Genomic DNA, 11154 nt, shown 5'->3' on the forward strand with positions numbered 1-11154 from the left:
TTAGTTCAATTTTTGCCCATATATTGAAAACAGTGACAAATATAATTTTTTTGTGACAGGGTAGTGTAGTATTCATTGTTTCATTAATTTATTTTTTGAGAAATGGTTAGGTTCTAATTAGCCATATTTGAATTTCTTTTTTATTTTTATATAAAATTATATATTTTTATTATTATTAGGCTAAATTGCACAAAATTTACTTGTGATTTCATGAAATTGCACCAAATCCTCCGTACTTCTAAAACTCGTTAAATTCCCTCGTGGTTTCATAAATTTTGCGTCTAATCCCCTCGACGGTCCTTATTTAACTGAATTTGATTTAAATTCGCTCAAACCACTAAAATTACAAATATATTTATTTTTTTATATATTTAGACTAAAAAATTAGTAAAAATAAACTATTAAAACTCGAGAAAAATAACTATTTTTGGGTATATTTACTATTTTTTAGGATAAATATAAAAATATATATATATATATATATATGTAATTTTAGGGGTTTATAATAGAGTTTAAGCGCATTTAGGTCAAATATCCTTAAATAAAGACCACTAAGAGGGTTAGACGCAAAATTTATGAAACCACGAGGGAGTTTGACGCAGTTTTAGAAGTACGGGAAATTTGGTGCAATTTTATGAAATCACGGATAAATTTTGTGCAATTTAGCTTTATTATTTTATAAATTATGAAATAAACGGATCAATATTTAATTTTACTATTTTATTAAAATTACTAGTAATATTTAAAATTTATTTATTTGCACATAATTAAAACAAATGTTTGGACGAACTTTCTTTTTAAGCATATTTTAATACTCCTATGTATGTGTCAAAAATAATATATATCAAATTTTATGCATTTAGAGCATTCGGTGCATGTCACTATTTTATTATTTTTTTTATTTATCTCACGACATCATATTCATTTTAATATTTAAATTATTTTTTTTTTACTTGTTATATTAATTACTTTCAAATACATTACTTTTATTATTTTATAAGAGTCACAATAATTCTATATATTTTTATTAAATGATATATATAAATTATTTATTTATTTATATATATTTCAATATATTTTTATTATCTAATAATATTTTTATTTTAAATATTAATCATTGAAACATACGACTTACTATTTTAAAAAATCAATATATATATATTTATAGATTATTTATGTTAAATTTAAAATTTTAAAATTTTAAAATTTTTTAAATAATATTTAATTATATTTTTTTAATTTTTGTTGAAGATAACTAATTCGTGGGAAAAAGTAATCAACAAGTTATAGTTGTAAAGTTAATAAAAAATGTATGCAATATGGATTGATTTTTAATACGTGATATAAGAAATTGTATCCAAAATATAAAATATATTATTTTTAATTAAATATTTAATTTTTTTATTTTTTGAAATAACCTTTTGATTTTTGATTTTTTTTAATTTATACTTTTTTAACTTTTTGCAAAAAACTATTTTGTATCGTCTATTAGAATGACAATTGAAAGCGCTTATTTCCGAAAGCACTTACTTCCAAAATGGTAGTACTCCTTTCGTCTAACTCTAGTATCATCTTTGTTATTTTTGTCCGTCTCATTTTAAATTATATATTTTTTATACATTAATATAAAAATACTTATAACTTTTATCTAAATTATAAATATACTATTACACATACAATTAATTTTTTTTCATAAAGTTCAAGTGCAAAAATATCAAAACCTCTTACACACTTCCACTAAATAATAAAATACTACTACTTCTATCCGGCTCTGAATATTTCATTTACTTTCTTTTTCTAAAGAATTGATATTTAAATATTAATTATTATATCATGATAAATTAAAAAAAAATAAAAAATATATATATATAAATATTTTTTAATTTTATGTACCCTCACAGCTTACGAATATTATTTCTTAATCCACTACAAATTGGCAAATGTCAGTTTGGACCGAGGGAGCATATAATAGTGAGCAAAATCAAAGCCAAAATTGGTGCCTTAAATAGGCCGTGTAGTGTTTCCTACAAACTTTCAAATGTGAAACACTGTGGGGGAGGCAAAGTTCGCTCGTTATTCAACTCAGATCTCTTTCTCTCTCTCACGACGTCTACCCACAACCTCTCTGCGCTTCGATTTCGCCGGATTTCACTCCCACTTCCCATGGCAAGCATGGTTCCATCCATCCATCCCCAGCTGCTGCCGTGGACTGCCCACGACTGTGCCTGAGTAGTTTCCGACTTTGACTGGCCGCTCAGAAATCGATTCCAACGGTTTTGGCTTTTGGGGTCTATCGAAGAGGGAACCGGCGGGAAGGCTGTCGATGGATGAATCCAGCTCGTTCTGGTTTGGTAAAACATCTTTTAGTTGATTATACTTTTGCTGTTTCGTTGGATTCGAAATGGAGGCCAAAGGGGCTGCCGCGGAGGTCCTGAATCCGGCGTCTGTAGTTTCTGTGGATCATAAGAGGTTTGGCATTCCGTATGATAGTTCTATGATTTTTTGCATTTGCTATATTTTGATACTTAGATTTGACCGTCGCCATCAACGAGGGGTTTTGAAGTCGGTTTTATGTGTTTGTGGATTGGTTGATGATCGTAGGGTTCTGCTAACAGTCTGAAAGAGACTGTTTTGATAGCAAGAAGAAAACACTAGTTTGGATATATATATATATATATATGTATGGATGGATGGATATTTGAAGTGTATACAGCGTGCGCCATATCACAGGTTCTTGTGGATTTGAACAGTAAAAAATGGTGAATTATTATTAACTTATACATGATAGGTTAATTTAGTCATGAGTATGAAGAAGTTGAGGTAGAACTAAGCTTATGATAATTGAAATGTTGAATTTATAATATTTGTTTGAAGAGAAAATGTTAATTTTATGTCATGTTAGGTGGATTAGGTGTTTTAAGTATTGTTTCTTGTGCGATTTTTTGGAGTGTTTTTTGGAATGTATTATAGAATTATATGATTGGCTATTATATGATTTGTGGTTAGTTTTAAGGTGTAAAACACAGAGCTAAATCAATGTGTATACATTTGATTTGAATTTGGACTTGAATAGGGTATAGTGAATTGAATAATTATTGAATTTTTTTATTTTTTATTTTTATAATTATGTAAATAAGGGAAAATGTTAATTTTGCATCAAATGCCCTGGAGTTCTGTATTTGATACTTGAGCTTGCACGACCAGGGATGCTTATGGGTTTGCAGTGAGACCTCAGCACCTGCAAAGATACCGAGAATATGCAAATATATACAAGGTTCTGAAAAGATTGTGGAAAAGAATGGCTATTTCTTGTTTTAAGTTTGTAGTTAACAACAGTATACGTGACTTGTATCTGATGTGCTTTTAGGAAGAAGAGGAGGAGAGATCTGATAGGTGGAAGGACTTCTTGGAAAGGCAATGTGGATCTGCTCAATTGGATGGGTTCGAATCGTCAAATAATAATAATGTTAAGTCAAATATTGAATCAGCACCTGGAAATCATAACAACAAGAAAGGTTCTGAAGCTGAAGATTTTAGTAAGAAGAATCCCAAGAACTGGAGTGAAAGGAATAGTGCAGAAGCCAATATTCAACAAGCCCAAATGTGGAAGGATATTAGACCATCTCTTTGTAGAATAGAGGATATGATGAGTTCCCGTGTTAAAAAAAAGGCTAACCCTGTTCTAAATGGGACCGGTGGTGATATGAAAAAGTCACTCTCTCCAATTGAAGAGGCTAGACCTGGAAAAGGGGCATCTGATGAAGACTCTGATGAAGAATTCTATGATTTGGAGAGATCAGAATCAGATTCCCCTCATGACATTCCATCAGCAGATGGCGCCCCTGCTATAGATACAAGAATGGCGGTCGATGCTACTAATCCAGAATCTCTACCTCCCTTGAAAGATGAACTGGAATGTCTTGTTCGTGATGGGGTTCCCATGGCATTAAGGGGCGAGGTATATTAAATATCATTGCATTTAGTATTGGCTCATATTATTTTTGTGCGTACCATTTATGTTAGTCTCATGATATTACAGCTATGGCAAGCCTTTGTTGGTGCTAGAGTTCGACGTGTGGAGAAGTACTATGACAATTTGCTTGCTCCGGAAAGTAAGTTAGAAAATAAAACAAGGGCACTGGATGACAATAGTCAAGAGGAAAATCATGAGTCTGTGGGTGTTCCTGAAAAATGGAAAATCCAGATTGAGAAGGTTTTTCATTCTTTAGTTAACTATGTAACTTTTGTGGATATATAATTTGAGAAATTCCTAATTTGTTTCTTCTAAAAGGATTTGCCCCGTACTTTTCCCGGCCATCCTGCTTTGGATGAAGATGGTAGAAATGCCTTGAGACGTATACTTACTGCTTATGCTCGCCATAATCCTTCCGTTGGCTATTGCCAGGTACTTTTAGTTTGAAGAGAGATTCTTTCCACATTAATTGCTGTCTTAAGGCTTGACTGTTCAGCCACTTTCAATATGCCTTGTAGCTTCATATCTCTGTTAAAGTTATTTCATGTGTCTTCGCCTACAATTATTCTTATGGGATAAATTTTTTCTGTTTGCTAAGTTCTCTTGTGATAAATAAATTAATCTTCTCATTGATACAGGCCATGAATTTCTTTGCGGGCTTGTTGTTGCTCCTCATGCCAGAGGAAAATGCATTTTGGTGGGTAAAGCTATCCTATATACTGATTGTCCTATTCTACGAATTTATAGTGTCAAGCTAATTTATGAAAATGTGATAATTGTTGCCTCTACCTTCTGCCTTCTGGTAAAAATGAATAATTCCTTACTCATTCAAAACTTATTTTTAGTTATTGGACTAAAGAGAATCTAAATTATTATTTCTTTCCAGGACTTTAGTCGGCATTCTGGATGACTATTTTGATGGATATTATACAGAAGAAATGATAGAATCTCAGGTATTCTTGGAATTTCCTTACTCGTCGTTGCTTATAGAAGTATAAACCAAAATTATCCAATTTATTCTACCTTTTCGGGGTAATATTTGGAAAATGACATGATACTACTAATATCTCTTGTCTTTGAATTTCTCTTGGAAGGTTGACCAACTTGTTCTTGAGGAATTGGTGCGTGAAAGATTTCCTAAATTGGGTTGGTTCCTTACACAGTTACACATGTCTTTTCCTTATACACTCATTAAAAAGACACTTTCACTCAATTATTTATTTGCTCTTCATTGGCTTTGCTTGTGCCACAGTAAACCATCTGGATTACCTGGGAGTACAGGTAGCATGGGTGACTGGGCCATGGTTCCTCTCTATATATATGAATATGCTTCCATGGGAAAGTGGTCAGTTTCTTAATATCGGTCTGCCAATGCTTAATTTAAGTGCCATGTTTCATTCTTTTAAGATTGTAATTTTATTTTATTTTATAAAGTTGGCCGTAGGGCTGGTTTACTGGCAAAGCCATTCAAGCTTGACCTCTGTTAGATGTTATTATTTTGTTGAGTCAGATTTTGTACAAGTTTGTTTGATGTTAGTTTTTAATATCGGGTATGCGCAACATCAATTGCTTGGCAAGTACCCAATCGAGTATAATCAAGCATTCTCAAGCTCAAACTCAAACTCAAACTCGAACATGAGATGATTTGAGCCCAAGCTTGAAGATGCATGATCCAGCCGCCACTGTAGGTTTATACCCGTAGGGCAACTTGTACTTATTAATTATGCTAGAGCTAGCACCTAGAAAAGTAGTCACTCATTTAGAAATAATGATGACTTCAGCTTGGAACAGGAGTGGTATCTGTAGAACTTTTTTCCCCCCCTAGTTGGCCATTTTAGAAGTTACGGTGCACTTATTCTTTTACAAGGTGTTGGATTATATTTCATAACCAAAAAGCTTTAGAAAGTTTATTAATTTAATCTGCTTTCAGTTCTTAGGGTCTGGGATGTGCTTCTTTTTGAAGGGAGTCGTGTAATGCTATTCCGGGCAGCACTTGCTCTTTTGGAGTTATATGGTACTGCATCAATCAAAATCTGGCATTATATTTACACGTTGGATGAAACTTTTATGTGGTTCAGTTTCATACAGGACCTGCATTGGTTACAACTAAGGATGCTGGTGATGCAATCACACTGCTGCAATCGCTAGCTGGTTCCACCTTTGATAGCAGTCAACTTGTCTTCACTGCTTGCATGGGTTTCCAAAATGTTCAGGAATCACAATTGGAAGAACTAAGGAATAAGCACCGACCTCCGGTCAGGGAAGCATTGAAAGAAAGAACTATGGAAGCTAAAGCTTGGAAAGATTCCCATGGTCTAGCTTCCAAGTTTTATAGTTTCAAAAAGTCTCCTGATTTATCAATTATAGGAACTGCTAAACATGAACAAACAGAATCACCGACAAATGGCAATGTCTCTCATGTGGATTCGTCATCTGATAATGATGGTTTATATATGAGCATGAATGGTACTCCGGAGATTGACTCTGCCAAAGATCTTGAAGAACAGGTAGCCATCAGATACTTTTTAATCCTACACACTGTGCCAATTATTATTTACTTCTTATCTTTGATTTCCTCCACCTATTGTAATTAAGTCTATTTATAATTTCTTGGAGCTTTTGACCTTTATCTTCTTGTTAATTTCCTTGAATTTTTAGTTTATCTTATTGAGTTTAATCCTCAATTTAACACCATTTTAATATCATAATGTGTGGACTTTGAAAAGCATCGAAAATATATCTCCAGTTTTGATAATCTTTCTGATCTTTTGATGACTTTATAAGCAGATATTAATTTATTGAACACTGTTATAAAACTTAAAACTAAAATCATTGTTCTTTTTTATTTTTTTTTATTTTTTATATCTGTCAACTAAAGTAAACGTTCAGCACTTCTATTTCATAGGGTGTGCCTAAATTGCTTGTTCTTTATATTTTTTGGTGTATTAAAGTAAGTTCTTATCTTATCAAACATTTAATTTTGTCTCATCGGTATCATTCAGGTGGTGTGGCTTAAGGTTGAGCTCTGCAAACTGATTGATGATAAAAGATCATCTGAGCTAAGGTCAGTGTTCTAATAATTGTTTTTGAGTAAATCTTTTGTGGATTACTGCTAGCAATTACTTCTGGTAGTAGAATTTAGCAGCAAGATTTCCAACTTTCCTAGTTTGTGCCTCTACATTCTTTCAAATAGTTTCACTTTCAGGCTATTGAAATATAAAACTCAACAGCATTTATGTTTCTACAGTCTATTGTAGATATACCTCATTCATAGTTATCGGCTTCGATTTTTCTTCTACAGAGCGGAGGAACTTGAAACAGCATTGATGGAGATGGTTAAACATGATAATCGGCGACAATTAAGTGCAAGGGTATCTAAGACACTCATTTAACTGTTTGATTTGTATACTCAACTGTTGTGCTTTTGTAATATTATTAATTTGAGCAATGGTGCACTCGCTATTTGTTCTTTTTCCATTATTAATTTACTTTAGAGATTTCCTTTAAAGATCTAACTTCTCAATCTTGTCATTGTGATTGTATATGCTTAACGTTTAATGGTTGACCTACAACTAGTCTAATATGCGAATTTTCTCCTAGATCTTTCCTCTTTAGAATGCAGTTACTGCCATTATGAATGTCACTGTATAGGATTCTCTTAAAATTTGTGTCAAAAACATAGATGCAGTTTTGTTCATAATTTCATATGGTTAATGACGAGTTGAGATATGCTGAATGCTTTATTCACTTTTTTATTATAAAGTCTCATGGACGAGCACATATATTTTTATTGTGTGTGGCTTTAGGTTGAGCAGCTCGAGCGAAATGTTGAGGAGCTTAAGCAAGCCCTTGCTGATAAGCAGGAGCAAGAAAATGCCATGCTTCAGGTAATATTCCTGTAACAATCTGTTAAAATTACGTTCCAGATATTGCATAATTGCAAAGTTTAGCATTGACGGGAAAATGCTAGGCAAATATTCCTGTAAATGTAGTAACAATCTCTTGTGACTTCATTCATTTTTTAGTTTTCAATCATGGAAATTGTCTCTTTGTTTTCTCTTACAGATCTTAATGAGGGTAGAACAAGAGCAGAAGGTAACAGAGGATGCTCGATTGTGTGCGGAACAAGATGCTGCTGCAAATAGACATACTGTTCAAGTGCTTCAGGTTTCCTTCTTTTATTTAAACCTAAATAAGTGATGACATCTTCATTTGCTTCCATGTGAGAAACCTAGAACTAGCCCACATGCTGTTGTTGGTTTCCAGGCAAGTCGGTTCAGGTACCCAAGTGACCCAAAATTTTTAGAAAATGAGTTGGAATATATAGATATATATATCAAAGGTGCCCGGGTAAATGAAACCAGACTTTAGAAAATTTGAGTTGTTGCATGGTAAGTAGGTTTCCCTACCTGAACTATGCATCTGGGTACCTGTTATGAAAAACAATAACCACGTTGAATTTCTATAATTTTATAATTAAACACTCATAATAATATTAATATCATGAGGAGTTACTATAAGTCTTTTGAAGTACCGTTAATTTAATAATCATAGAACTGTACAAATATCTACTGTATATTAATCTACTATATGATATATCTATCTATATATAAGTGATATAACTAGCTGATATTTTGAGTTGGGTTTGGGTAACAGAAACCTTTGATCTGAAATTTGCCTGATCTGAGTGCAAGAATTCCGACCGAATCCCCGCCATTATGACTATGCCATCTATAGTTACTTCTACATAAATCAGTGTAAACCTTATTAATTTTTCCGGATCCTTGAATCACCATATTAAAATATTTGATGCAAATCGTGCTAGAAACCTATTTGCCATTTGCTTTAGCTCTATGTGCCTTCCTCAGATATTGTGTATTGTTTTATTGCCTGCAACATTTGATGGAAAAAGAATAAGGAAGGTGAAACTTTTTAATACAAAAGTTAAGTGGTATTAATTTTTCATAATATATATTTAGCAAGGTGTTTGATGCTTCAATTTTCTTACACGATTAATATGTTTCAGTTTTGCCTACTATAGATTTCATTTGCCATGTTCCAACTTAACACAGGAACGGTATGAAGAAGTAACCGCTTCCCTGGCTGACATGGAGAAGAGGGCTGTCATGGCAGAGTCCATGCTAGAGGCTACCTTGCAGTACCAGTCTGGACATGGCAAAGCACAGCCTTCTCCTCGGTATATATATATATATTAATATATGTTTTCGAGTTGGCGTATCCACTATCCAGATTAGGCCATAGTCTTAAAATTGAATCTTATATAGAATATTCTGCTTTTGCAACACTTCTTTTATATGATAAATATTCCTAGTTTTATTTATCATAAATTATGATCGTAATAATAATAGAAGAATTCATACAATATATTTTGGTTGTGGCCTTTACATATGAATATAATTTTATATGTGACACTTATATTATATGTTTATCTACATTTTTTTTTTCGATTGTTGCTGATCTGATCTATTCTTCAGTTCCGATTCTACCATTTTTGGGCCAAAACTGGAACTTTTGCACACAGATCTTTTATTATTCCATTTCAGTTTGAACTAATTCATTCGGTATTCTGTGCAGTATTCTTCTACATTACACACTGATCAAATTTTATGATATAGCGAGCTTCCTAGTCATTCGCGATTCTGCTTGTGTCCTTTACAGATCCACCCAACAAAGTAATCCGGATTCCTCACAGGAAATTCCAACGCGGAAGATTGGTTTGCTCTCTAGACCATTTGGATTAGGATGGCGTGACAAGAATAAGGTCAGTGAAAAACTTCTGTCGTATAAAATTGATCTATATATTGTTCTTCTGTGATAGTTATCTAATGCCATAGTTCATTAAAATTTCCCATAAATTTTCGTCAAATCCCAATGTGACTACCAAAGATCATTAAATATGAACATTCTACGATTGCCTGCAAAGGCATATGATTTTGAAGTCTAGTTGGATGTAATCTTAAATTTTGTTGAGTATTGGGTTACATCAGTAATATCCTCCGAAATTTTGCCATTTGAATTCCAATTCTTTGCCTCATCGGTGAGTACTGCTGTGGCTTTGTTTGATCACCGGGCAAAATCACCATACGGATATTTTATCTGATTCTGTTGTTTTTTTAGTCACGAGGTACGATTAATTAATTATCCATAATTTAGCTAAGTTATTAAGAGTTTTTATACAATGGAATCTACATGCATCTCTAGCGGTGTGGTCACCTTAGCTCATTATCTCTTCTGCATTAATTTTTCATTTTAACTGATTGTCCGTTGCTCTTCCAGACCGCTCTTGTACTTCTTTTATTGCGAGTATGAATTGGAATGTTTGAAAAAGATACATAAGTGGAAATTTCTGGGAGCCTTTTTATACCAAATACCAGCGCACCTTAGACGAACTTCCTTCTTATATTGCTACTTTCTTGACTGTGAAATAGCCGAGTCATGTTTTTGGTATATGATTTTAGGAGTACCCAATCTGTAAGGCATTTAATTTCCATTAAGATAGAAGTTTTGAAAGTTTTGGAAAACATTGAGAGAATAGTCGAGATATTTGAAAATGTTATAGTCGATAAATAGTACAAAAACTCCCAAAAATATCCGTGCAAACAAAGCCTTTGGGATATCCCATATTATTTGGCCACATCTGAATTTAAATTAATACTTGCCAGTTTATCGAAATCTGAATGTAACAACACCCCTATTCCACTCTCTAACATTACCGACCTCTTTATCTTCGCATTGTGCGAATAATTTATGAAAAATACTTATACTTGACAGGGAAAGCCTGCAAATGCGGATGAGACGAACGGAGAACATAATGCCAGCCTTAAGCAAGAGACGAATGGCCATCCGACTGACAAAGTATAAAGTTTGGGGTCGATCCCAACACTTGCAAAGGCTTTTGTTCTCTAATAATATGCAAGGTTTTTGGAAAATAGTGGCCATCAAATATATAGATGAGGTAATGTAATGGTTCATTCATTATTGTGTTTTTGGGTGACACATATTGAAATGTGAAATGAATTAGGAAATGTGAAGAAGTGTTTTCTTGTCCATAGATACATATGAGCTTTTATTAGCTATATAGCTATTGAGGATGTAAGGATTTGTTTCTAATTGTGTTTTGGAATTTTATACAACTTCTTAATTATATAGAAAATTTGTTG

The 11154-nt window shown here is 32.8% G+C and overlaps 1 protein-coding gene across 1 annotated transcript; it reads left to right on the forward strand.

The window, feature by feature from the left end:
* Positions 1–2020: 2020 nt before the first annotated feature.
* LOC127243855 (uncharacterized) lies at positions 2021–11154 on the forward strand. Its single transcript, XM_051264066.1, has 18 exons — positions 2021–2469; positions 3205–3274; positions 3368–3958; positions 4040–4213; positions 4292–4405; positions 4612–4670; positions 4860–4926; positions 5068–5119; positions 5226–5318; positions 5904–5987; positions 6062–6480; positions 6976–7037; positions 7275–7344; positions 7780–7860; positions 8039–8140; positions 9046–9170; positions 9653–9755; positions 10766–11154. The coding sequence occupies exons 1-18, from the start codon at positions 2402–2404 to the stop codon at positions 10853–10855; spliced, it is 2424 nt and encodes an 807-aa protein (XP_051120023.1). The 5' UTR covers positions 2021–2401; the 3' UTR covers positions 10856–11154.

The sequence above is a fragment of the Andrographis paniculata genome, unplaced genomic scaffold, assembly GCF_009805555.1.
Source record: "Andrographis paniculata isolate CXL003 unplaced genomic scaffold, ASM980555v1 Contig98END, whole genome shotgun sequence".
NCBI lineage: Eukaryota > Viridiplantae > Streptophyta > Magnoliopsida > Lamiales > Acanthaceae > Andrographis > Andrographis paniculata.